Source organism: Plecotus auritus (assembly GCF_963455305.1).
Source record: "Plecotus auritus genome assembly, chromosome: 7".
NCBI lineage: Eukaryota > Metazoa > Chordata > Mammalia > Chiroptera > Vespertilionidae > Plecotus > Plecotus auritus.
This window is the reverse complement of record NC_137774.1, coordinates 40,471,787-40,497,662: the sequence shown is the minus strand read 5'-3', so window position 1 is coordinate 40,497,662 and position 25,876 is coordinate 40,471,787. Positions and strand designations below refer to the sequence as shown.

Genomic DNA, 25,876 nt, shown 5'->3' with positions numbered 1-25,876 from the left:
GGAGACTGATTTCTTCTTGGCTTTGAGGTGTTAGCTTAGGATGAGGTGGACAAACAGGTGTCCAGGGTGAGGGGAGAAGCAGGATTGGGAGGCGAAATACCCCAGAGCAACTTGGCTACAGAACATGAGTGAGTCAGCCTCTCTTTGACCTCTTCCTGTGTTCTTAGGGCCACACCTCCCCACCCCCATCACAGGTGTGCTCACAGATCCAGGCACCTGTCCACCTCCCCTCCCTCACCTCCAGGCCTTCAGGATTATGCACAGCATAAAGTATGGGCATGAATCTAGAATGGAAGTGGAAGGGGGCCCACAATGGGAAAGCAAACACTCAACTTGATGAAGTTGGTCCTTGCTGGGGTAGCAGCCGCAGGCAGGGCCCAGGTCTCTCTCTCCCCAGACCATGAAAGGCTGAAGGTAAAGAACTGAGTTTAGGCGCCCAGGTGGGAAGGGCATTTAGAAGTTCTCCAATGTCTGATCCCCTTTCTCAATACTCCTACTTGGAAGTTTCTCTTCCTCTGTCTGGGACACCCAGAAGGAGTAAGCCCATCCCCTCCAAGGGAATGGGCCAGCCTGGAACTTGCACTCCTGGGCCTGGCTCTGCTACCCGGGACCTCTCAGACCCTGTCTGAGCCACCTTTTTCATGCTGACCCTGCATGTGTGAATGCAGGTACAGAGTTTGTCCTGTGTTTGCAAGTCTCCAGCTGACTCCCACCAGGGTCGCTCTGAGTGGCATGTCCCCCCCTGGCCCTTGCAGAGGCCAAGCTGCACAGAGTAGGAAGGTCCCTCCCTTATGTGGAGCCTTGGGGCTTGGAGGCGGCTTTGACAACTCCACCTCTTCTTTTTCACTCCTGCTCCCATAAACGACCCGTGGCTTTGTTCTTGGCTTGCACAGCTGGGGTAGGTCCTTGCTGTTACTTTCCACCTAGAGCTGAGGACCATACCAGATAAGCAATACTGTGACAAGACGGTACCCAGGTCAGGGTACTGAAAGTGATGCCAGGCAGCCACCAACACCGCGGGTCCCCAGGGCTCTGCTGGGACTGTGATCAGGGTGAGTGGGAGATCCCCATGGCCTCTCCTCTTCCACCGTCTTTCTATGTTAAGAGCGGAGTCTGTGAACGCTCAAAGAATCAGATCAAGGGATGTTTACTTCCCTCTCACTTAGTGCCACGAAGACAGCAGTGCTCAGCAGCCGAGAGACTGGGCTCTGAGGTCAAACAGATCCATTCTGGCTTTGTCGCCTCCTAGCTGTGTGACCCTGGGTGTACTTAAGCCTGTTTCCTCACCTGTAAAATGGGGAGAACAGTACTACCCATCTCACAGGGCACTGTAAAGATAAAGTGATGTTTGCGACTTTCCACACTGAGTGCTGAATAATTGCTGTTGACTATTCTTAACATCATGTAAACAAGGCAGGACATTCTTTTTTTTTTTTTTTTTTTTTTTTTTAAGGGGGAGGCAGTTAGAAAACTGGCATCATATCCTGGGAAAACACACTTTAAAGTTTGCCCTGGGGCAGGAGTCTCTGGACACAACATTGGAATTACCAAATGAATCTTAATGAGACCACCCCAAGTTTCCTCTAAGGAGAGTCTGTTTTCATATCTATCTATGCTATCTATCTATATGTTTTTATTGATTTCAGAGAGAGGAAGGGAGAAGGAGAAAGAAATAGAAACATCAATGATGAAAGAGAATCCTGTATCAGCTCTCCTGCATGCCCCCTACTGGGGATCCAGCCCCCAAGCCGGGCATGTGCCCTGACTGGGAATCGAACTGGGGCCTCCTGGTTCATGGGTCAACACTCAACCACTGAGCCAACTTAAGGTCCCTGACGATCACTCCCCAAAGCAGTAAGACAGGCCCGCCAGAATGAGGTCAGAAAGCCAATCCCAGTTACTTGATTTTATGGTGGTTTCCACTGTTTATGACACTCAGGAAAGGAGGCAGAACGATAAAATGGAGTAGAGACCCTACTCAGGTCCCATCTTTGTTACTTTCTAGCTCTGTGACTTTGGCGAAGACCTTTAACCTCTCCTGGCCTAAATTCCCCCTCTGTATAATTGAGGTGGATTTGCTGTTCTTCTCTAGAGCAATGCATTAACATTACTAATGAAGCTTTATTTAAAGCCTGCCAATGCACGTGTGTATATACATACTGGGGCCTTAGTCCCAGAGAATGTGACCCAGCAGGTCTAGAGTGGGGCTCTGGCATCTGTACCAACAACAGGCTGCACGTGGAAATTGCTTATCCACAAGGTGTGACTATAAAGTAACATGGCTGACTTTTTAACAAACCTGGAAGAGCTGGTCAGGTACGTATGTTCTCAGAGATTTAAGAGGCCAGATAACTGGAATGGTGCAGCCACTGTGCCGGGCTCTTGACAGCTTGCATAGGATTTGTATTGTTTGAACAAGGTTCATTTGAAATCTTTGGTCAGGGATTTCAACATCTATCTGATTTTTGACAGTGGTCAAAATAATGAGTCTGGGGGTCCTAGAAGTGCTCATCACAAATTCCTTTTGTGGAAGGAATTTCAGCCATGTTCTGGGCAGTGGGAGAATGAATAGAATGATACAGGCCTCTAAGAGCCCTGCACTAAAAGTCATGCCCTACAAGGATGTACAGACCCTGATGTGTTTTTTGGACAATGAGCCAGTGTTCTGCGAAGCCCCTAGCCCTGTTCTCCGTCCCTCTGGAAGGGAACGGTTTTCTCATCTTACGAGGGGACGCTGGGCAGACCCTTCAGGAGTTTGTGGCATGGCAGACCCAGGCACAACAAGGTGGCCACATCACGCTTCTGCAGCATCTCCCAGAACCCATAACTCCCTCTGTGAGGTCCACAGGGCAGGAACACAAGCCCTTCTTTACAGATATTATCCCAGATTGTTGGAGCTCCACAGTTTGATTTTGGTAATACAGATAAGGTAACAGGGATCCCAGCGCAGAAGGCCGATTATTTATTATCTTTAGAAAAGCACACAAGAATTTACTGACTGCAATAAAAATATATTTAGGACACTGAAACAAGGACCATTTTTCCCCTGGTTGCAAGTCTCACGGGGTCCTTAGAAGTTAGGAGGTATGTGCTCATAGGGAAGAGAGAGGAGGAGGGGAATGGCTTGGGTGTGCTCCCTGAAGGGAGAGCCCCAGAAGGCCAATTATTTATGGAATCATCTGACTCCTTGTAAAACTCCTGGACCCCAGACCTGGGTCTACTCCACCACCCTGTGGCTGCTTGACCAAGGGCCAGGCAAGCCCACGCGTCTGGACAGTCCTAAATCCTTGGCTACAAACAGGTCAGGCTACTTACTCTATTTCCCTCTTTACAAAGTTGATGACCAATTTCTAAACTTACCACATTTCTCTATGAGCTTCAGGGGAAAAAGGATAAAAACCACCAGCCAACTCCTTATCATGTTCCTCAATTTCAAAGAACTAGTGAGAAAAACAAAGAGCAAGAGAAGTTCAGGTTAAAGTTGGATCAGCTCAGCAGCGATATGCCCTTTGGGGTAGTGGCCACAGAAGTGCAATATGCCGCCTGGGCAATATGCCCCCTGGAACCATGGCATGAACTGTTCATAAAGGACTTTCACTTCACACCTGTGGCCTCATGGGCTTTGCATCACCAGCCTGGAGAACAGGACTCCAGGGAGGGCTTATCTTTAATATACAGCGAAATGGGCTCAGAGAGACTAAGTGGGTTGTGTAAGGGCCCACTCTGAGGAAGTAGGCAAATACTGAATTTTCTCCTCTTCAACTGCTTCCTGCAACTTAACAAAAAGAAAGAATGCAGTTTTACTGGTTTAGAATTCTTTTTTCCCGAAATTATTAAGATTGTGGTCAGATATTTGACTTTGTGAACCTATAAACATTAAGAAAATGGACTTCATTCCTTATCTTGGGATAAGAGCCTAAGGGTTGTTATTTTCCTCAAAACTGTTGAAAAAGGCAAAGCCCAGCTGTTCTTCCCTTCTTCTGCCTGAAAGCTCCCGGAGGGCGGGGTGGGGTGGGGTGGGGCCTGCTCCTGCCCACTGCCCTGGAGCCCAGCCCAGAGCTCAGCACTTACTTCCACCGGAGTTTCGGAAGGGTCCTCTCGGAGTCTCCCTTCTCCAAAGCAACCTGTAAACTCCGCGACTCAGATTCAGGCGGCAACTAAGCGGAAGGCGGGGAAGGGGCTCGGACCACCCACACCACCTCGACAGCACGGTGAGCTCTACCTCCGCCCACCACCACCCCGGCCCTCGAACCTGGGTGTCGCCAGGACGGGACAAGTGGCTAGGGATGGAACCCTGGAGCCGCTGAGCCGGGCTGGATTTGCGGCAGGCTGCCAACCGGCTTGCTGCACCAGCCCCCCTGGGCCTCAGGGGGTCCACTTGGGAAATGGGGAGGAGGCTGTCGGGGCGTGCCGGCTCTCACCTGAGATCTTCTGAGGCTCTGGGACCGATCCACGAGACGTAGGAGATGCTTCGGGCTGTACCCGCTTCCCTGGACCGGCTAGATCTGCGTGAGGGCGGGCCCGAAGTCACCTGACCCCAGTCACCTGACTCGCGGAGTAAATAGGTTCCCGCTATGCACTCTGGGAGCGGTAGTTTGACGAATTTTAAGCAGGGTTGGGGAGGAGCGGAGCCACCTTGTCAGGGATGGAGGCTCGGTGTGAGGGAGTCTTCAGCCACTTTTAGGGACACAGAGGCTCTCCGAGTTCCGAGCGCCTGTCCGCGGACTCTGCACTCGTTTTGAGAGCGAGGCAGAGGCTGTCCTGCGGAGGCCTGGAACCCCAGCCCGCCTTCATCCGTCTCTCCGCCTATCACCGGGCCCGCCGTGCGGGGCTCCCCCTTCCTCGGCCAATGGGAAGACGATCAGCCTTCACTTTGCGTGTGGCTGACAGCTTGGCCGGCGAGGCCCCGCCCCCGCATCTAGGTCCTGGGTTTAGGGTGCTGGAGGGAGCCCCGCCCAGCGGACAAAACCTACTCTGGTCCCACGGCCATGGCTGCACCGTCGGTCATGCTCGGCATCGACCTGGGCACCACGTCTGTGAAGGCGGCCGTGGTGGAGGCGGCGCCCGACGACCCATCGGGGTTTGTGGTCCTGGCCAGCTGTGTCCGGGCTGCGCGGGCCGAGGCGGCGGCCCAGAGCGCGGCAGCCGGGCCCCAGGTGAGGCAGTGTCCTGGAGCTGCGCCGCCTCCAGGGCCCCCTGACCCCCTCTCGCCCCAACACCCCCTTCCTCGGAGAAGTCTCCCTGACTGCTCTAGCCTGCCTGACCTCCACCTGCCTGTTGCACACCACCCCCACCTCCCAATCGGTTAAGGCCTGGCACCGATCTCCCCGCTCTCTGGCCTCCTCTAGGGGCTTGCCCGTGCTCTCTGCCCTCCACTTTCTGTATACCCTGACCCGGGGGGAATTCCCCTCGTGTAATTCTCCGCACACCTGCCTGTGTCCTCAAGTTTAGGATTCAGTTTGTTCCCCAGGGCAGTTTGGGTTTTCCTCTGGAAATCAGATGCAGAATCAGGCCTAACAGAGCAAAATGTGGACTGAACATCTCAAACACCTGGTCAACAAAAGTCACGCCCCCACCCCCCCCCCCCCCCCCCCAACACACACACACATCCCAAGGCCCCAAAGGCTGAGACACTTCAGAGGAAAAACAGATAGGACAGATAGAAAGACAAAATACTTTGGAAGAAAGACAGACAGAAAGATATTGAAAGCCGTCATTAGAAAAGTTCAGATTGATAATGATACACTACAAGGTTTATCTTGTGAAATGTGGTAATAATGCACTACAACTAGTCTTGTGAAAGCTGCAAGAGAGAATTGGAGGATTTAACCACAGTGGGCCCTGTTGTGAGATGTGGGTTCAGAAAAGGTGTCCATCCTCAGAGCTGGATTCCATTAATTCCCTGACAAAGGTGGCTCTGTGTTTAGTTACTTGACAATAGAAATTAATATCAGGGAACTTTGAGTAACCTTTTTTCTGGATCTCAGCTTGTTCTTCTCCGACTTGAAGTAGGTGGCCTCTGGCCCCATCCAGCCACAAACCTCCATTTCTGAGCCAAACACCACTCCCAGGAGCTGTTTTCCCAACTCTTGCCACATATCTGGACTCAGTTCTCTAGGGTTCAGAGTCCGTCTTGCTCAGAAGCATTTCAGAGGATTAAGATTTCAGGAACACTTGGCATTTTCATAGAGGCTTTCAAAGTCAGCTTGGCTGGGGGGCGGGGGGTGGCATCAGGGCATTTTAGAATGATTATCACTTCAGGACTCTGGCTCTGTGGGAGTGAGCTGCAGAGCCGGGATGACAGGGAGTGGGTTTAGGCAGTGCCCTATTCTGAAATAGGCCACTTCTTGAACATTACTTTCCCCACTTCCTGTGTTTACAGACATACCCAGTGCACCACACCTGCCTAATGAAGGGTTTAGGGGAGGCCAGTGATAGCCCCCCCTCCCCCGGCAGACCCCACATGTGTGTTGTGCTCTGGGACAAACAGCATTCCTATAATTTCATCTATGACTGGACTTCTCAACCTCGGCACTGTTGATTTTTTTTGAGCTGGGTGATTCTTTGTTTGGGGCTCTGTCCTGTGCCTTGTAGGATGCCTAGCAGCATCCCTGGCCTCTCTACCTGCTAGCAGAATTCTCCTCCCCAGGTGTGATACCCCCAAAACATTCCCGTATGGTCATATGTCCCCTGGGGACAGAAACCACTGGGGTGAGAACCACTGATTGATGGAATAGCTGATGGTTCTGTTCTTTCCTCATGACCATACTTCTTAGTCTTTAGAAGTATTGTGTACACCATGGTCAAGCTTGGCAGCTATGTGGAAGGTCAGGCTTTTCCGTATTTACAACTAGGTTTTTTGAGGGAAGCTCTGTGACCCTTTCTGCATTATTAATTTTTTCTCTCAGGGCCTCAGTTTCCTCAAATGTAAAAAGAGGCGTAAAGGAGGAGGGTTGACTGAGTTTCTAAGTTATTTTTTCAACTCTAAAGTTCTAGGATTTGATCTGGATGCAGACCAGTTGATAATCTGAGCCAAGGAATGGGTACAGCACCTTTCCTGTCACATGTGGGCATGCCCATTGTCTGTTCCCCATCACACCCCTACAACTGGAACGAACTACTTGCTGAACACTGTCTCCTTGTTTTCACTGCCATCTGGCCTGTTTCCCTCCTCCACTATCCCTACCCACACAACTCACCCACCCTGGGCCCATTTTAAACAGCAGCTCCTCTGTCCTGGGTTGATTCTCCATCTGACTGCCATGTGCGAACTCTTTAAACCAGGGCTGTCCAATAGAAATTTGAGCCACAAATGTGAGCGACACCTGTAATTTTCTTTTTTTTAAATTAAATTTTATTAAAAGAATTTTTTATTGTCGATAGTATTACAAATATCTCCCATTCCTCCCCTCTTTCTCCCCCGACACCTGTAATTTTCAGTTTTCTAGTACCCATATTTTAAAAAGTACAAAATAACAGGTGCAATGGTCTTTTTAAATTGAATTTATTGGATAAAATTGATTAATAAAATGATATAGGTTTCAGGTGTACAGGTCTATAATACATCATCTATATGTGGTAGTGTGTGTTCCCCACCCCAAGTCAAGTCTCCTTCCATCACCATTTATCCCCTCTATACCCTCTTCTATCTTCCCCAACCCCTGAAATGAATTCTAATTGCATATTTTATTTAACCCAATTTTCTCAACATAGTATAATTCCAATATGTACAGTAATAATTAATATAAAACTATTAATGACGTTGTGCATTCTTTCTTTCCATACTAAATCTGAAATCTGGTCTGAATTTTACATTGACAGCACATCTTAATCTGGGCTAGCCACATGTGACTGACTGCCATGTTGGACAGTGCAGGTCTAAACAAATGCCTTTCCTGCTTCCTTCTTCCTTCCCCTCTGTCTTCTTTCTTCCCTCCTCCGGGGATTGCGAACAGCCATGCACCTCCTCTTTGCCTGTCTTTACTGCCAAGTCAGTTCTGCTGTAGTCTCTCCTATATATAAAGAGTCTTGTTGCCCTAGCACAGTGGTCGGCAAACTCATTAGTCAACAGAGCCAAATATCAACAGTACAATGATTGAAATTTCTTTTGAGAGTCAAATTTTTTAAACTTAAACTTCTTCTAATGCCACTTCTTCAAAATAGACTCGCCCAGGCCGTGGTATTTTGTGGAAGAGCCACACTCAAGAGGCCAAAGAGCCGCATGTGGCTTGCGAGCCGCAGTTTGCCGACCACGGCCCTAGAAGGTTTGGTTCAGTGGATAGAGCATCAGCCTGCAGACCAAAGGGTCCCAAGTTCGATTCCGGTCAAGGGCAAGTACCTTGGTTGCAGTCTCCTCCCCGGCCTGGGCTCAAGTCAGTGTGCATGCAGGAGGCAACCAATCGATGTATTTCTCTCACATTGATATTGCTCTCTGTCTTTCCCTCTCTCTAAAAATCAATGGGAAAATATCTTTGGGTGAGGAGAAAGAAAAAGAAAGAAAGAAAGAAAGAAAGAAAGAAAGAAGAAAAGAAAAGAAAGAAGAGAAAAGAAGAAAAGAAAAAGAGAAAGAAAGAGAGTCTTGTTAGGATCTGGAATTGTCTTCTCAGGGAAATGCTTTGTGCTCCCTCTCTACTCCTTCCCATCCTTCCTCATCCTTTCCCTCTTCACCTTTCTCTTTCTTTGTTCATACTTATTAGGAGCCAAGAATTGCCTTTAACCAAGGCCAGGAGGCTGACAGGGGACAAGTGAGGGGTTTTTTCCAAGGAGGGGAGGGCTGTACTCCTCCCTGAAGGGAAGCAAGGGGCCTGACGGCTCAGTCTTCAGATGCTTTTTCAAGACCATAAGCTCTTCCAGTTCCCCAATGAACAGACTACATTTGTTAAGAGCTGAGCCACATTTCTCTTCTCTCCTGAAATTTCCATGGAGTCTCCTAGGTGTTAAATATAAGTTTATTTTGTGCCTTTGTTAGGGGCAAACATAGAATATTGGGGACGAGCTATGGTTATGGGAAATATTAATCATGCTCTGTTCACCATGATTGCCTTATTCTGGTTAAAGAAAGGACATTTTAACCTGGCTTGGATTTGTATGCCCTGGGACCTGGGAGTCCACCTTGGAATTCGGTCCATTCTCATTCAAGAACTGCCTATTTCCCAGGCTGGGATGGCTCAGAGGTTGAGCATCAACCTATGAATCAGGAGGTCATGGTTTGATTCCCGGTCAGGGCACATGCCTGAGTTTCGGACTCCATCTCCCGTTGGGGAGCATATAGGAGGTAGCCAATCAATGATTCGTTCTCATCATTGATGTTTCTCTCTCTCTCTCTCTCCATTCCTTTCTGAAATCAATAAAAATATATTAAAAAGAAAAGAAGAACTGCCTATTATCATGGAAAGATGAACATCCTTGTTGCCCAAACAGTGGAGTCCCACCCCAGCCTGCAGAGCCTACCTCCCCATGCCTGTAATCCCTACTTCCCCACATAATCCTTGTCCTACCCTACATAGGCAGCTGGCTTATGGGGGTCTGCAGAGCAGATTTTCGTGGATGACCTGCTGCTCTCCCATATTGCCAGCAGCATCGGAATGAATGCTCCTGTGTGATTCAATCCTGTCTCTGCTGAATTGGCTCAAGTAGTGACAGGCAGCCCGGACCTATTGGAAGAGCCCCTTAGCCTGGGCTTGAAGCCCACTGATTGGGTCCCAGCCTCTCCTCTTTTCCAGCCTCATCGCGCACCGCTCCCTTGCATAGCCCATTCCCCTGGTTCTGTACCCGGTGTTCCCTGGCCTTCCTACTGCCTGCCTTCTGTAGGTGGGTTTTTGTTTCCAGGTCCAGGGCCTGGCTCTCAGGCCACTTAGGAAATGTTCCTTGCTACTGTGTTTCATCCTTCTCGTACTCCAACACTCTGTGCCTTGGGAGAGACCCTTTCCTTATTCCTCCTGACAGCATGGTCTGTCTTGTGCTTTCCTGCCCTTCCTGCTAGATGGTAACTTCTTGTAGGGCAGGGGCAGTGCTCTCCTCAGCTCATTGCACCCACAGTGAAGTGGCGGGCAGGGCCTGGGCCATTTGCCCAACTTAGTCTGCAGCCATGCCTCATCGTAAAGGGAGGAAGTGCAACCTTGCCCACCACATTCCTGCTCCAAGTCAGGGGAGGTGGGGAGAACCCTCAGTCTCACATCTCTTCCCTGAGGCCAGTCAGCACGTGACCCCAGTGGAATTAGCTGGGCAGCCACCGCCCAGGAAATCCCTCCAGGCCCTTGCCCTATGTGTCTGTTCTGTTTCCAGGCGCGGGAGCAGGATGTGAGTAGAATCATCCAAGCCCTAAATGAGTGCCTGGCTGCTCTTCCCCGGCAGCAGCTCCACAAAGTCTGTGGCATCGGAGTGTCAGGACAGATGCATGGAGTCCTGTTTTGGAAAACAGGCCAAGGTATGCTGGGCTCCGGGGGTGATCACATGCTGTGAAGAGTCACCGTGGAAAGCGCTGCCAAGCGCTGTCTGGAGGGTCAGTGGTGGGGATGCAGTGGCATACGCTGCCTCGTATTTTGTGTACGTCCTGACTTGTACAGATGTGTTAATGAATGTGAACTATCCATTCATTCGACATCATCAGCCCATTAGCCAGGAACAGGAGAGGGAAGTCTCTCTGATTCTCTGTAGGATTCTGTGCAGTGGGTTTTCGTAGCTTTCTCTGTATGTCAGTGTCTCAGAGCATCACTGCTGGCAGCCAGGAGGTCGTATAGCTATAGGAGATGCCAACACACAGAGGAAACTTTTCTGTTTTTTCTTTTTTTTTTAGTTATTATTAATATAATCACAGATGTTTGTGATTTTGAAATTCCAGGGTGTGTCCTTTCTATGGGCTCAGTTGCTAGCTAAGCATTATTTAGTTGATCATCGTATATCAGGAGGTCTGCCCTAGTGCCGAGGTGGGTGACTTGTTCTGTTTGGCCTCCAGGAGGAGAATTAACCCAGCGAAATAGTAATGAGCAATTTACATGCCAAGTTCTAGGCAAAGGATGCTACCTGCATGATCTCATCGGACTTTCCCAACACCCTGTGACGTGCGCTACATTACTGCCCCTGCTGTGCACACTAAAAGTCGAGATTCTGAGAGATTAAAATAACATGCTTGGGGCCCCGGCTGGTTTGGCTCACTGGATAGAGTGTTGGCCTGCGGACTGAAAGGTCCCAGGTTTGATTCCAGTCAAGGGCACATGCCCGGGTTGCGGGCTCGATCCCCAGTGGGGGCGCGCAGGAGGCAATCGATCAATGATTCTCTCTCATCATGGATGTTTCTGTCTCTCTCTCCCTCTCCCTTGCTCTCTGAAATCAATAGAAGTATATTTAAAAAAAATATGCTGGGGGTCATATGGCAGCAAGTGGCGACTCCAGCTTTTGAACCCAGGAATGTCTGAGTACAGATGCTGGGCTTTTAAAGGCCTCTGGGAGGACCTGAGCTACAGGGGGCACAACAGCTTAATGAGGGGAGAACTTCCCAACAGAATGTCCAAGGAGGGATTAGACTCCATAGGAAGTTGTGTGCTCCTGGTTATGGCAAGCATAGAAAATATTTTGTCAATTATAAAAAATTCTATATTGATGTAAAAGTAAGGAGAATAGTATTAGGAACCAATGCACCCATCACCCAACTTTAAAAATACCAACATTTTACTGCAGGTGTTCTAAGCAGAGAATGATGGCTACTTTGGGGGGCTGAAGTTAAGGGCATTTGAACGTTGGATTCGTCCCAGAGTCAGCAATTCTGATTCCCATGGGCCAAGTGAGTGTGACTTGCCTCTCAGCAGCGTGACTGGCATCTAGGGATGCATCCTTGGATGGGCTGGGTGCCCAGAAGAGCCAGTGCAGGCTCCCTCAGTCCTTCCTCCCTCTCAGCTGCCTGTTGTGGGGACAGCTGGGACCACAGGCCCTGCTCGGCTCCCATCGGTAGCAGGAGCAGAGGCTGATTGCGGTGTTAGAACTGACCTCTCAGAGGGAGCCTAGGTTGTAAAAGCTTTTTAAACTCCTTAATTTTGTATTAACGAGAATAAATGCCCTTTTAATACTAAAACCCTTTCCAAAAAGGACAGCAGAGATCTAATGATTGTGGTCTGGTCCCACGCCTTCCTTTCTGCCCGTCTCCTGGACTCTCACAACCACACAAGCCATCGCTCTCGTTGGAGAGGCTGTTGAATATTTCATTGAGCCAGCCCATATGCCTTTTTGTCTTGTTTTCTGTTTCTGGGAAGGAGGAAAGCCACTGTTTGATGATGATGATACCTGCTTAGCAGAGTTAGGTGAAATCAATTTGGGATCGAGTTGTCCCGCTTTTAACGGTGGCTGTAATTCAGTTTGGATTTAGTACCTACAATATATAAGGCTCTGTGCTGGGCCCCGAGGGAGCCACAGAAAGGAATGGATAAAGCCCCCACCTTCCAGGGCACACTCGAGGCAGTCAGCATAGATGGGGACCAGTAACCTGCGCAGAGAGCTAAGTGCCTCCATGAGGTTACAGTTGAGGCAGTTGGAGGAGAGGAGAGGGAGTGACTAGCGTCTTCTGAGAGGCCTGTGGTTACGCCTGTTTCCAGACTCCACTTTCAGGCGCAGTAACAGCAGGAGAGAAGTGGGGATCATAAAACCAAGCTAAGAGGCAAGCAGCAGATGGGGAGGAAAGATTTGCTGATGCAAAGTAGACAGAGGATGCATATGGGTACATATAAAGAACAAATAACAGAAAGGACAATGTCATTGGCAATTAGGGGAGCTCAGATGAAAACAACCATGAGACATCATTTTCCATCCACTGGGCTACAAGAAGTCAAAATGCCATGAGTTGGCAAAGGGGTGGAAAATTGGTTCTTTTAAATACCGCTGTTGGGAGTGTCAATCAGCAGAGCTGTTTTGGAGGACAATTTGGCGGGGCCTATTAAAAACAAGACAGCGTCTACTAAAAGGAAAAATAAATAAGACAGCTGCTCGGAGTCCACAGCGCTACTACATGGGAATCTATTCAGGAAAAGTACTCTAACACGTGTGTGCGTGGGGAGGCATAATCATGGCCGCCCACTGCATCTTGTTTATGGTAGTGAACACTGTGACACTTCATCACAGGGGAACGGTTAAATGATGTTCGGATGCCCACGCTGTAGAGTGATATGCAGTAGTTAAAAAGAATAAGGTTCTGTCAGGTACGGACACGAAAAGAATTCCAGAACATGTTGTTGGGTGATAAACACAACCCCTGGAAAAATAAATGCAGTAGAGTACTATTTTTTAAAAAATAGACAAAAACAAAATAAAACCCAAAACCCAACTCAAACCAACCGAACTAACCAAAATATGTGTGAGCGTAAACTTTGGACGGTTACCTGGCAAGTGCTGACAGTGACAGGAAGGGGGCTGGACTCTGGGGGAGTCATCAAGCCGGCCTTTTGCTTGATCTGTAATGTTTGAACATTTTATATTGAGAATGCATTCACTTGGCATGTGTGCAATTAAAAAAGTTAAAATATCAATTCGTTACCAAAAAAAAAAGAAAGAAAGAAAACAAAAAGCAAAGAAAAAAGAAGAAGAAAGAAAAAACAGAAGAAAGAATCAGAGTCTGTAACACTGAAACAGGCTACAACTCTACCACTTAGGTGAACATTGGCAAATGATTTTTAACTTCTCTGTTCTTCATTTTTCTTATGTGTAAAATGAGGCTAATTATCACATCTATGTTATAAGGCTATTATGTATATTAATATTTTTGAAGTGCTTTGAATAATACCAGGTACTCCATATTTGTTTTATAATACAAAGAAAAGAAATGTGATAGTCTAAAAATAAAAATATCAAAAGAATTTTGGAAGCAGATAACGGGGTTGAAGAAAAGCTGCAGAGATCCAGCTTTAGGGCTGGTTAAGAACCCAGCTTTAGGTTGAGGTAGGAATGTGTTGTGAGGGTAGAGGACTCTGAGGAGGAGCCACCCATCCCCCAGGAGAAGCATGCTATGCTTTAGGTGCAGGCATCTGTTACACGCCTCCCTGGTCCTCTGGGTACTGGCCAGGGATACCAACCCGAGATTGACAAGATCTCTGAGTTCTGTCTATCTGTCACACGCATCCCCAGATATTCTCTTTCTTAAAAATATGCTTTTATTGATTTGTTTAGAGAGTGAGAAAGGGAGAGGGAGAGAGGGAAACATTGATGCCTTCCACACACTCCAACTGGGGGCCAAATAGCAACCTGGGCACAACCCTCACTGGGAATCAAACCAACTGAGCCACGCCGTCCAGGACTCCCCAGATATTCTTATGGCTCTCTCCCTTACTCCATTCAGGCCCCTGCTCACGGCACCTCAGAGAGACTTCCTTGATCACTCTCCAATAATCTATCACTCTATCCCTTTATCCTGCTGTATATTTTTCATAGCAACTAAAAGTACCTGGTATTGTGTATTTGCTGCTTATGTTCTATATCCCTAGCATCCAAGTCTAGATAATCTCATTATGATATGGGTTCAAAGGACAGAGGTTAGGGGACATGAGAGTGTGCTACACTTCTTTTCTTACTTGGGGTGAGGGGTTATAATACCAATTTTAAAAAATGCATAAAAAGGAACATAGGAAAAGTGGGACAAATGAAGGGAGTGAGTGACTTGCCCAGAGTCCCATAGCTGTCCATGGGGAGCCAGGTGCTAACCCAGGTGCTCTGATGGAACCATGTGTACGAGTGAAGCGTTCTCCTGGGTGACACGGTCTGCTGGAACCTCACTGGCCGAGCATCTCAAGGACATGCTGCTGCTGGTCATTGCCCTTTTCTCTGACTTTGCTAATCTCCTTTGTTCCAGGCTGTGAATGGACAGAGGGAAGGGCTGCCCCTGCCTTCACACCCAGAGCTGTGAGCCACCTGGTCACGTGGCAGGATGGCCGATGTGGCAGTGAGTTCCTGGCTTCTCTACCCCGGCCAGAGTCCCATCTCAGTGTGGCCACAGGGTTTGGCTGTGCAACCATCTTCTGGCTTTTGAAAAATAGGTACAGACAACTGTTCTCTGAATCGGGTGCTGTATTTCCAGGGGGCTGCTCCTCTACCTGGTCAGCATCACTCCATCCCTCAGTGAGTGTGACCTAGACTTCGTCTAGAGCTGCTTCACTTCCCAGAGGGCTCTCTGTTGGCTATTCTGTTCTAACCAGCGGGGAGAGAAGGGGCTAGAGAGGACGAGGGACTTACCAAGGGTCATGTGGTGAGTTCATAGTGGGGTCAGTGCTGCTGAGAACGGCCGATGTCCCCTCCCCTAAAGGCAGCTTTGCTTGGAGGGCTACACCTCAGGAGGTCCATTTGGGGGAGCCACACATGTGGGTTTTGGCTGCCACTCAGCTCTGCCTTGTCTGATCCACACTGCCCACTGCTAGGTGCACCCAGCCTTTTAAGTCACCATTAGACCATGTTGAATTATTTTTGGTATGAAAAACAGCCCCGAGTTCCTGAAGTGCTACGACGCAGCTGGCACCATCCATGACTATGTGGTTGCTATGCTGTGTGGCTTGCCAAGACCCCTGATGTCTGACCAGAATGCTGCCAGCTGGGGATATTTCAACACCCAGAGCCAAAGCTGGAACTTGGAGATGTGAGTATAGCCTTGCGGGCTGGCTCCAGCCGAAGGGCAGGATCCCTGGAGCGAAGATTCATTGGGCTTTCCCATTTGGGAACAGTGAGCATTCCAGTTGGGTGGGCCTGGTGGTAAGTGAAGCCCTTGGGGAGGGCTGCCCTGCTCCCCCATGGTCCCCAATACCTAGGGTGGGCTCCCCGGTTCTCTGTGACCCGGACCAACCTACAGATTTCAAAGAACAACTTTCACTCTATAATATATTTTAAAGAAAGGTTAAGAAATGGAAGCAGTAGGTGTGAGAGATGCCTTTTAAGTTCTGTTTAAACAATCATTTGCCTTTCAGGTCCAGAAGTCCAGTGCCCTATAAGTCCACTTCCTTCAGGGCCCCAATTCTGAGCTCTGTAATAAAACAAAAAGCACCTGGTAGTTCAGGTAAAGGACTTTCTAGCATGCTTTATAACATTGACAGCCCCGTTCACTAACCCCGAGTGATGAGTGCATTTGGTATTCAGGAGGTGCCTGATGGGTTTGACCTTGGTGTGGCCCTTGCTAACTGACCGTGACTTTGCACTGAAACTCCCTTTGCAGGGTATTTGTGTTCCCTTCAGACACAAGGGCCAGATGCCAGTGCTGCCTGCTCTTATCTAAACCTTCCTATTGCCCTCCACTGGGGATCCAGCCTTGCAACCCCAGGCACGTGACCTCCTGGTTCATAGGTCGACACTCAACCACTGAGCCACACCAGCCGGGCCAGTGTTCACTCTTTGAAAGAATCCCAGCCTATTTCTCATAGTTTTCAAAAAGCCAGAGAGACCCCTGTGAAAACACTGGCTTCTCCCTTGCCTTCTCCGGCTTGTACCCTGTAGCGTTTTCCTTTGTTGTGTTTTCTGGAAACAACAAAAAGCAGAAAGCCAGGCACTGGTAAATACCTGTCCGCTTCTCGTTTGCAGACTCGGGGCCTCCGGCTTTCCCGTCCACCTGCTCCCCGACATCGCTGAGCCCGCCACTGTGGCAGGCAGAACTGCCCATGCGTGGTTTGAAATCCCGAAGGGGACACGGGTGGGCGTGGCCCTAGGTGATTTACAGGCCTCCGTCTATTCCTGTATGGCTCAAAGGACAGATGCAGGTAAGTCTTTTGTCCTCTCCTCAGACTTCTGCTCTGTGTGAGGGTCCAAGAGGCACACATACCGGGAAGCCTCAGCGTGCTTTCCATCGTTATTCCGTAAACGTGAAAAACACCCTCCCCCCTGCAGGGGAAGCCCCCGCTCAGGGAGCTTACACTGCAGCAGGCCCAGCTCTGTCCCTGACCCCGGTCTGTGCCTTTCTACCCGACGGCCAGGGCAGGGGATGGCTCTCTAGTTGGCTGGTTTCTGTGTAACTTCATGACCAAGAAAATAGATGAGGAGACGAGGGTTTTTGTCTTCGTGTGTTTGTCAGTGAGAGTTTTGCCCCATCTGGTAAAACGTCTCGAGTCCTTTCTGCATTTGGTGTACGAGAGCCACAGGGAGGTGGAGGCAGCAGTGTAGGGCCGGGGTTGGCAAACTTTTCTGCAAAGGGCCCGATTGCAAATATGTTAGGCTTCGTGGGCCATGCAGTTTCTGCTGTTGGGGCGTGAAAGCAGCCACAGCCATTCATAAATGAATGGGCATAGCTGTGTTCCAATGAAACTCGTTATAGATACTGAGATGTGAATTTCATGCAATTTTCATATGCCATGAAATCTTCTTTTGATTTATTTTCAACCATTTGAAAATGTAAGAACATGCTTCTGGGATTGTAAAATAGTGCAGCCCCTTTGGAAAACAGTCTAAAACTTATACATGAATGTTGCCAGCAGCGTTATTCATACTAGGCAAAAAGGAGAAACAACCCAAATGCCCATCAGCTGATGAACAGATTTAAAAAATGTGGTATATCCATATAGCTAAAATGCCACAACATGTGAGTGAAAGTGAAAGAAAGAAAGAAGCTTGTCACAAAAGGCCTCCCATTGTATGAGTCCACGCCTGTGCTATGTCCAGGGTAGACAAATCCATAGGGACAGAAAGGAGTTAAATGGTTGCCAGGGCTGATTGCTGGCAGGTATGGGGTTTCTTTTCGGAGTGATGAAAATGTTCTAAAATTAGATTGTGGTGATGGTTGTACAACTCTGTGAGTATTCTAAAAGCCCCTGGATTGTATGCTTTAAAGGGGTATATTTTATGGCGAATTTATGTGAGTTACATATCAATGAAGTTATTATCACACACAAAAAAAGTAAAAGCTGTTCTTATCTCCTGAGCCATACCAAAACAGATGGTGTCTACCCTGGCTAGGGTGGAACTTGGGGCTGTCTGTCTGAGCAGGGTGGTTGCAGGATGTGTGTTTCTGTTGATCCTCGGGGCAGCCTGGCTGAGCTATTCCTCGTTGGGAGCCCCTCCTGGTTATCAAGGGGGACAGAGAATTCCTTCATCTTATCCAGGTTCTCTTTGTCATCACCGCCCCCCGCCCCCATCAGTTAGAACTATTACAATTCAACTCTGAGTGTAAAAATTCTGACGGGCACTAGCCTCTATATAGTAGTTTATTCCCCATTTCATTACATTTTTAAGAAATAATTTCAAGTGACTGGTTTTGGTAGAAATTCCTATTAATTCAAGATTAGCTGAGCAGGAAAGGTGAAATTCTGTCCATTTTGTTTGTGATAAAAATCACTTAAGGTCAAAAAGTTAAAACTACCTTCTTCTCCCAAATTTTCAACTAAATTCAATGACCCCGGAAAGAATGTTGAGTTTATTCTGTGACTTAATTTTCCCCAATATACTCTCTCTCCGTGTATCCCTTCATCTCAAAGCATGGACGGCAGGGAACGCGGTGGGCTTTGGAGTCCAGCGCTGAGGCCTGGGTTGGAATATCAGCCGCTCTGGTGTGACCTGGGCAGGCCGCTTTTCTTCCTGGGGCTTGTCATCACCCCTGGTGAGGGTGTCGGTGCCTTCCTCCCGGGCAGTTGTGAAGCACTTTACGGGGTGGTGCCCGTAAAGGCCTGGGTCTTTCCTCCCACCTGGTGGTTTTCAAATATCAGGCTGTTCCCTCCACAGAGGGATGGATGCCAGTGAGCTTGCTGTGTAGTGAGTGAGGGGCTTGTCAATGGGAAGAAGGTGAGGTTTAGGCTCCGCCTTCACTGAGCGGGTTGTCGTCTCTGGCTCCAGATTGGGCTGCTAGCTTGTGCTCAGCTGTGCCATATTCACGGGCAAAGTTGGTCGGCCCCCATTGTTGACATCACCACCAGAGGGGACAGGCAGAGGGCACGATGCTTCTGGTTTATGGTGATGGTGGGAGGCTTGATGTGGCAGAAAGTAAGCGTTATTGGCTTTCTGAGGTTTGTTTTTGCTCTCCTCGCCTCTGACCCCGCAGTCGCAGGGGGAATGTGGAATGCTGCCCTCAGTTAGTCTGGCCCCCAACAGATGGAGAAGAGCAGGCTTTGGTCAGGTCTTATGAGAAATGGAAAAGAGATGCCTGGAGCAGCCTGCAGGCCTGGCCTTGATCTAGAGGAGAAAGTCATCCCCTCTGTGCTGGATGTGGGCGTTTCCCCCTGCTTGTGGTGAGGTTAAGAAAAACACCTTGGAAATGAGAGGAAGTGGAACTGGCTGAACACGAACGAGCCCTCTGCAGAGAATAACACTTTTCGACTGAAGTCTTACTCTCTAAATAGTTGTCTACTGCTGTGTACCAAATCACCCCATGGTGTTTTGTAGCCTAAAAACACCAAACGTTTCTTATCTCACACATTTTCTTTTATGTGTGTGTGTGTGTGTGTGTGTGTGTGTGTGTGTGTGTGTGTGTACCTGCGTTTGAAATTATTTTGTAAATGTCTGTGTTTAAAACAGATGAAATGTTCCTGAGAGTCAGGAATGTGGGTGTGGCTGGAGAGTCTGGCTCAGGCTTCCTCCTGACATTGCAGGCAAGCTGTTGGTAGCCTGGGACTACCCTCCTCTGAAGGCTTGATGGGGCCTGGAGGGTCCCCTTCTCAGCGCCCTCAGGTGGCTGTTGGCAGGAGGCCTCAGCTCCTTGCCACATGGGCCTCTCCACAGCGCCGCTCACAGCACTGCCTGCTCCTCCCAGAGCGAGCCATCCGAGGCAGAAGCTGCTGTGCTTTTTGTGATCTGGTCTCCAAAGTCACACACTGTCACTTTATTCTCTCAATAGAAGCAAGTCACTGAGTCCAGCCCACACTTGGGGGGAGGGCAATTAGGCTCTACCTCCTGAAGGAAAGAAATAGTATCAAAGAATTTTGGACCTTTAAAAATATATTTTTATTGATTTCAGAGAGGAAGGGAGAGGGCGAAAGAGTTAGAAACATCAACGATGAGAAAGAATCATTGATCGGCTGCCTCCCGCACACCCTCTACTGGGGATCGAGCCTGCAACCCGGGCATATGTCCTAACGGGGAATCTAACCATGACCTCCTGGTTCATAGGTTGACGCTCAACCACTGAGCCACACTGACTGGGCTGGACGTGTTTTCAAAACCAGCACACTCTCCCCCTGCCCAGTTGTGACTGTGACCTCCAAGTTAGCCTGACAGACCTAACCTTTGCTTTTCTTGGGCCCCAGTTCTCAACATCAGCACTTCGGTTCAGTTGGCAGCCTCCATGCCGTCAGGGTTCCAGCCAGCGCAGACTCCAGACCCTACAGCTCCGGTCGCCTACTTCCCGTACTTCGACAGAACCTACCTGGCAGTGGCAGCCTCCCTCAATGGGGGCAATGTGCTGGCCACGTTCGTCCAGATGCTGGTCCAGTGGACGGCGGATCTCGGTAAGATGTGGCCCACGCAGTGCTGCCTCTCTGCTTGTCCTTTCATCATGGCAGTGAACGTGCTGTTGAAGCTTCTAGATTCACGTCTCAGACCCAGGCAGACCCAGAACTTCTCTTCCTTCCTTAGGAATCTGAGCCTCTAGCTTTCCTCTCATCTCCTGAGCTGCCACCCCCTACTCTCTCCTGACCTTGACTGTGGAGTGTCAGATAGTCTCCCAGTTCTCCCCTGCCCTGCTGTCCTACTTTCTTTGTCAGTGAGCCCCTGGGTTCCTTGCATTTGGGGTTTTCCTTCTGATGACTACAGACAGCTGAAAATAAAAGGATCAAAGACGAATGAGTGAAAAATCTGGTATTTTACAATATTATAAAATCCTCACAGCACTTAATCCTGGCCAGTAGGGTCCCGAATCCCTGTCTCAGGAGGGTCCCTGGAGACTCTGGGGTCCTCCTGCTCTCGTCTCCAGTTTTCAGGGTAGAGTTGGTTCAGCTTTTCCTCTGCTCTGTACTCACAGGGAAACATGAAACCTTTCCAACCACTTAAGGTAGAAATGAAATTTCTGGCCTAGGGAAATCATGTTGATCAGATTCACTGGTTACCAGTAGGAGCTCAAAATCAGGCCATTCCAAGAATCAGGCACCCAACACAGTCACAGGGGGAGGCCAGGCAGCAGGGAGCAGCGAGGCTCTTCCCGTCAGTCACCAGACAGTGCTGCCGACTCACCGGGGTCTCAGGGAGGTCAGGGTTGTGGGGAGCTCTGGCCCCTTGGCTGGGGTCTCCTCAGGATGGCTTCATTTAATGACAGGACTTGGATTTTGTTTTACCTGCATCAGGGGAGGTTTTCAAGATGCAGAACCAATTATGAGAACCTTCCAGCAATAAGGAGCTGGTTTAACTGGATTGGGTCTCTGAGTTGTTTACTGAGTTGGCCAGTGTTGCTCTTTCTACAGAAGTGACACATTTTTTTTTTTTTTTTTTTTGCCCCTGAAAGACTTGGGAATATTCACTTTCCCTGTAAGATCCTTTAAAAAAGTCTTTTTGCATTTTCTTGGTTCTTATTTTGAGGAAACAAAGAGTGTTTTGAAGGTTCCTGGATTCCATGTAACTTAACCATTTATGAAAATTTTACAATTATGTAATTTTATTGAAAAACATATAAATGCAAATACAATCACATGTACTTAGATAAAAGACCCACTTAACCAGAAATGGAAATATTACAGCATAAAGTACAAAAATAAAACTCTTGCTGTATTTAGAATTTTGCTGAATTTGCTTTTTGTTCTAGAGGTTAGAATATAGGGAGTTCTACACTCATGTGGTAGTTTAGAGCAGGACCCTGGAGCTGGCAGCCTAGGTTTGAATCTCAGCTCTGCTTCCTCCTGTGTACCTTTGGGAAGGTTACTTAACTCCTCTGCACTTTACTTCCCTTACCTGAGAATGGGGGTCATCCTAGTACCTACCTCAGAGGACTGTGAGGATTCCGTGAGTCGATATTGGGAAGCACTTAGAACAGCACCTGGCCCGTAGTGATAGGGAGTGTGATATGACACTTGTTAAATAAGGTTTGTGTGGTGGGTTCAACCCAGGACGTGACCTCGGCTCCCTGCTCTGTCTCCAGGTCCCTATGTGACCTTGGGAAGTCCCTTCTTTTCTCTGTTTTCCCAGCTTCGATGTTCTATGATTCTAAGCCCGTGGTGTGGACATTTGGCAACTCACAGCAGTTAATCTCACCCGTAGATTCGGATGAGGCAGCGAGCCAAGGCACACAGAAACGGGGGCTAGAAGCCAGATCTCCCAGGCCTCCAGCTGTGAGCACCTTCCTGCAGGTGCTCCTCAAGGTCTGCGTGGGGCCTACATGTTTCCCAGTGAGGAAGAACACTGTAATGGCCCTAGCTGGTGTGGCTCGGTTGGTTGGAGTGTCGTCCCATAAACTGAAAGGTCGAGGGTTCAATTCCTGGTGAGGGCACATACCCAGGTTGTGGGTTTAGGACATATATGGGGGACAACCGGTCGATGTTTCTCGATGTTTTTCTCCCTCCCCCCCTCCTCTCTCTCCCTTCCTCTCTCTCTAGAATCAATAAACATATCTTCAGGTGAGGCTTAAAAAAAAGTTTTGAGAATGTGCTATTGCAACAAAGATAGCAATAAAAACATTTTTTGAGTTCTTATTAAAGAAATACAAACACATCATTATTATTTTTAAACTGTAGATTTTATTTGTGTTTCAGTGATTTTTCTACTAATGCCCTTTTCCTGTTCCAGGACTCAATCCAGGATACACATTGCATTTAGTCATCACATCTCCTTAGTCTCTCTGTCTTCTATTTGATTGATCTGTTTTATTTTTTTTTATCTCCTTTCCCTTTTTTCCCATTAGTTGATGGCTTTACATTTATATCTGTTCTTTTAGAAGTTTCCAACACACTGTGTTTGCTAGGACATGGAGAAACGCACTCTTACGTGTTGCTGTACAGTGTAAGTTGGTACAGCTTCTAAGGAGGGAGGGAGTGTTATGTACATATCTTTTGACCTAGCAGTTCCCCTCCAAGGACTCAGTCCTACAGATGTACATGCTTGTACACCTGTAATAGATTACCCACCAAGCACATGAGTTTTCTGACATTTTAGTAGAATTTCTAGAGGAAAGACTCATATTCATTCAGCAGAGCTTAACCAGAGTCCTGCTGATCAAATTTTCACTGTGCAAACTCAGGGTATTCTGCATACAGCAAGAGTTTTATTTTTGTAATTTATGCTGTAATATTTCCATTTCTGGTTAATAAATGGGTCTTTTATCTAAGTGCATGTGATAGTATTTTCATTTATATATTTTTCAATAAAATGACATAATTGTAAAATTTTCATAAAAGGTTAAATTACGTGGAATCCACAAACCTTCAAAACACTTCGTTTCCTCAAAGTAAGAACCATGAAAATGCAAAAAGATTTTTTAAAAGGGTCTCTCTCTCTAGTTCCTGAACATGTACAGTATAGTTTTTTTTAAAAAAAACAACAATTTTTTTTTTTTATTTCAGAGAGGAAGGAAATGGAAGAGAGAGAGAGAAACATCAATGATGAGAGAGAAATCATTGATTGGCTGCCTCTTGGGCGTCCCCTATTGGAAATCGAGCCTGCAACCCAGGCACGTGTCCTTGACCAGAATAGAACACGGGACCCTTCAGTTTGCAAGCCGACGCTCTATCCACTGAGCCAAACCAGCTAGGGCTATAGTGAAGTTTGTATAAGTTAAATGTGCTGATGATTTTACTCTAGGTTTAATTCCCTTATAGGGACATTGTAATTTTAATAAGATCCCTGTGTGATTCCTATGCATAGTTAAATGTGAGAAGTACTGGTCTAGACTGGTGCTTCTCTACTTCTGCAGGGGATGGCTAGATCATGCTCAGCCCTGTGATCCTGGGATTCTGTAACTCTGCTGATAAGTCCGGTGGAACCGTGATGGTACTTATTGATCAGTGTGTGCATGATGGCCCCCTGGGACCAAGGGTCTCATAGCTGGTTAGGGTGCATAGCAACCTTTACATGACCTCTCCCTGAAGTCTGGGCTAGGGTCTGCAGTGAGAGAGCTGGCTGAGATCTGGGGCAGAGCCTGGTTAGTCAGATTATGTGAGTCTCTGAGCAGGAAGCAGCCAGCCACATTGAGAAGAAGCAGCTCCTTGCCTAGGGAATGCTGTACTGTCTCATCCTGCAGCGAGGGGTGCATGAGCTCACACGGTCTTCTCTGTTCCTGGCAGGCGTGGAGGTTGAAGAATCCACTGTGTATTCACGCATGATCCAGGCAGCTGCAGAGCAGAGAGACACCTGCCTAACCATCACACCAACAGTGTTGGGCGAGAGGCATCTGCCAGACCAGCTGGCCTCAGTGACCAGGATCTCTTCCTCGGCTCTCTCGCTGGGGCACGTGACGCGGGCGCTGTGCCGAGGCATCGTTCAGAACCTGCACTCCATGCTTCCCTTCCAGCAGCTCAGAGAGTGGGGCGTGGAGCGGGTGGTCAGCAGTGGGAGTGCGCTGTCCAGGAACGAGGTGCTGAAGCAGGAGGTGCAGCGGGCTTTCCCTTTCCCAGTGTCCTTTGGGCAGGATGTGGACGCAGCTGTGGGGGCAGCACTGGTCATGCTCCAGAGAAACCTCCACCAGGAGGAGTCTTAGTCTGCACACTCTTTGGCCAAAGCACTGTTGCCGATTTTATCTAATGAACATTCCTGACGTGATCTTGTAGTCATCCTTTTCCTGGACAGCAATGTGGGCAGCTTTTAAACAATGTTTGTTCTCAGGCCACTGTCCTGACCAAGAACTTTCTCCAGGGCACACTCTACTAATTCAGCCACCAGTCAGTGCCTCTGAAAGAGACTTACCTGGGAGCTGGCTGCCAATGTAAATGTGGAAAAAAGGAAAAGAGGAAAGTAACTCAGCATCATGGTCAGCAGGCTCACCTGTGATTCACCTGTAGACAAAGAGAAAATAAATGTGGGCTTCAGACACTAAAAATGCCTGGTGGTTGTGGCTCTGAGTCAGAAGAGACGACCCACCTTCCACCCCACCTCCAGCTTTTGGATTGGTTGTTTCTAGGGATAGGAAGCTCTGATGCGGGTCACATGTACTATCAGAAAAGTCCTTCCCCCTGGAATGTACCACATGAGCCCTTTCCAGTCTCAGTCTCCCCTGGCCACAGCTGGCTATGTGGGGCAGGCGGGCTAAGGTGAAGATGCAGGGGTCTGTGCCTGCCTTCTTGCCATGTACTCCCCACAAGGAGAGGATGCTGTGCTGGGGCGGCCCCAGATCCTCACAACACAGCTGGCCTGAGGGCAGGGAACAGGGAAGGAGAGTCGGCCAGCATGACCAGTAGGAGGTGGGTGCTGTGTGGCCCCACCACTCACATTGTCCCCATGAGTCTGACCAGGCACCCGCAGGGCCCTTTTCTGGGAGTGGGTCTGTGCAGCAGTGTGTTTTTGCCTCTGCACAACCTTGGGAGCCCCCAGGCAGACTCTGAGGCACCCAGGCATGCTCCCACCAGAGAGATGACTGATTTAATCAGAGAGGACCCCTTATCCCGGAGGCCCCAGCTCTTCTTTCTGTTGGCGTGGGCCTTGCTGGCCCACCACGTGTTCCTGGCTCGCAGAAACATCCCACTGGAGTCAGCATGCTGGCAGGGACCCCGGAGCATCTTAAACCTTCCCATGGTCGGCGGGGATGACCATGGAGTGGCTTCCAGGAGAAGGCCGCCATCACTCTGTCTGCTTCCATACTCCCCAGGGCCATCCCAGCCTCAGGCAGACACTGAGGCACCCAGGCAACTATGTGTTGGGGAAGCAGTCATGTCGTCTCTTTGTAAATGTCACTTTGTGAATTACGTGATTGCCTGACTCTCTTAGGTGACTCTGCCTGGCTGTGCTGATTGAACTTAAGATATTAAAACTCATTCTTCGTGAGCCTTGTCGCTTGAATAAAAACAAGTCTGGTTTGGGGAGACAGATC

General features: G+C 48.6%; 2 protein-coding genes across 8 annotated transcripts in view; one reads left to right on the top strand and one right to left on the bottom strand.

The window, feature by feature from the left end:
* Positions 1 to 4,534, bottom strand: part of CTNS (cystinosin, lysosomal cystine transporter) — a 15,663-nt gene extending 11,129 nt beyond the window's left edge. For 2 of the 6 annotated variants that reach the window (XM_080678600.1, XM_080678603.1), the window contains exons 1-3: positions 4,422 to 4,534; positions 4,072 to 4,157; positions 3,361 to 3,440 (exon numbers count right to left, since the gene is read on the bottom strand). In XM_080678600.1, coding sequence (XP_080534726.1) covers positions 3,361 to 3,421 — 61 coding nt within the window. In that variant the 5' untranslated portion in view covers positions 3,422 to 3,440; positions 4,072 to 4,157; positions 4,422 to 4,534. The remainder of the gene's footprint in view (positions 1 to 3,360; positions 3,441 to 4,071; positions 4,158 to 4,421) is intronic. The other 4 variants (XM_080678601.1, XM_080678602.1, XM_080678605.1 and 1 more) reach the window with 4 other exon arrangements.
* Positions 4,051 to 25,876, top strand: SHPK (sedoheptulokinase). Of its 2 annotated transcripts, none has more exons than XM_080678598.1 (7): positions 4,051 to 4,211; positions 10,285 to 10,426; positions 14,828 to 15,011; positions 15,452 to 15,604; positions 16,537 to 16,712; positions 20,181 to 20,381; positions 24,138 to 25,829. In XM_080678598.1, the coding sequence occupies exons 2-7, from the start codon at positions 10,393 to 10,395 to the stop codon at positions 24,548 to 24,550; spliced, it is 1,161 nt and encodes a 386-aa protein (XP_080534724.1). In that variant the 5' UTR covers positions 4,051 to 4,211; positions 10,285 to 10,392; the 3' UTR covers positions 24,551 to 25,829. The 2 variants fall into 2 exon arrangements, with proteins under 2 accessions (XP_080534724.1, XP_080534723.1); XM_080678597.1 differs by lacking the exon at positions 4,051 to 4,211 and adding an exon at positions 4,923 to 5,156 and having other exon boundaries at positions 24,138 to 25,876.

Bases quoted from the DNA above. Each gene is read 5' to 3' on its own strand.
- SHPK (XM_080678597.1), top strand. From the start codon at position 4,989: ATGGCTGCACCGTCGGTCATGCTCGGCATCGACCTGGGCACCACGTCT. The intron at 5,157-10,284 runs GTGAGGCAGTGT...TTCTGTTTCCAG, and splicing joins GCGCGGCAGCCGGGCCCCAG to GCGCGGGAGCAGGATGTGAG. The intron at 16,713-20,180 runs GTAAGTCTTTTG...CTTGGGCCCCAG, and splicing joins GGCTCAAAGGACAGATGCAG to TTCTCAACATCAGCACTTCG.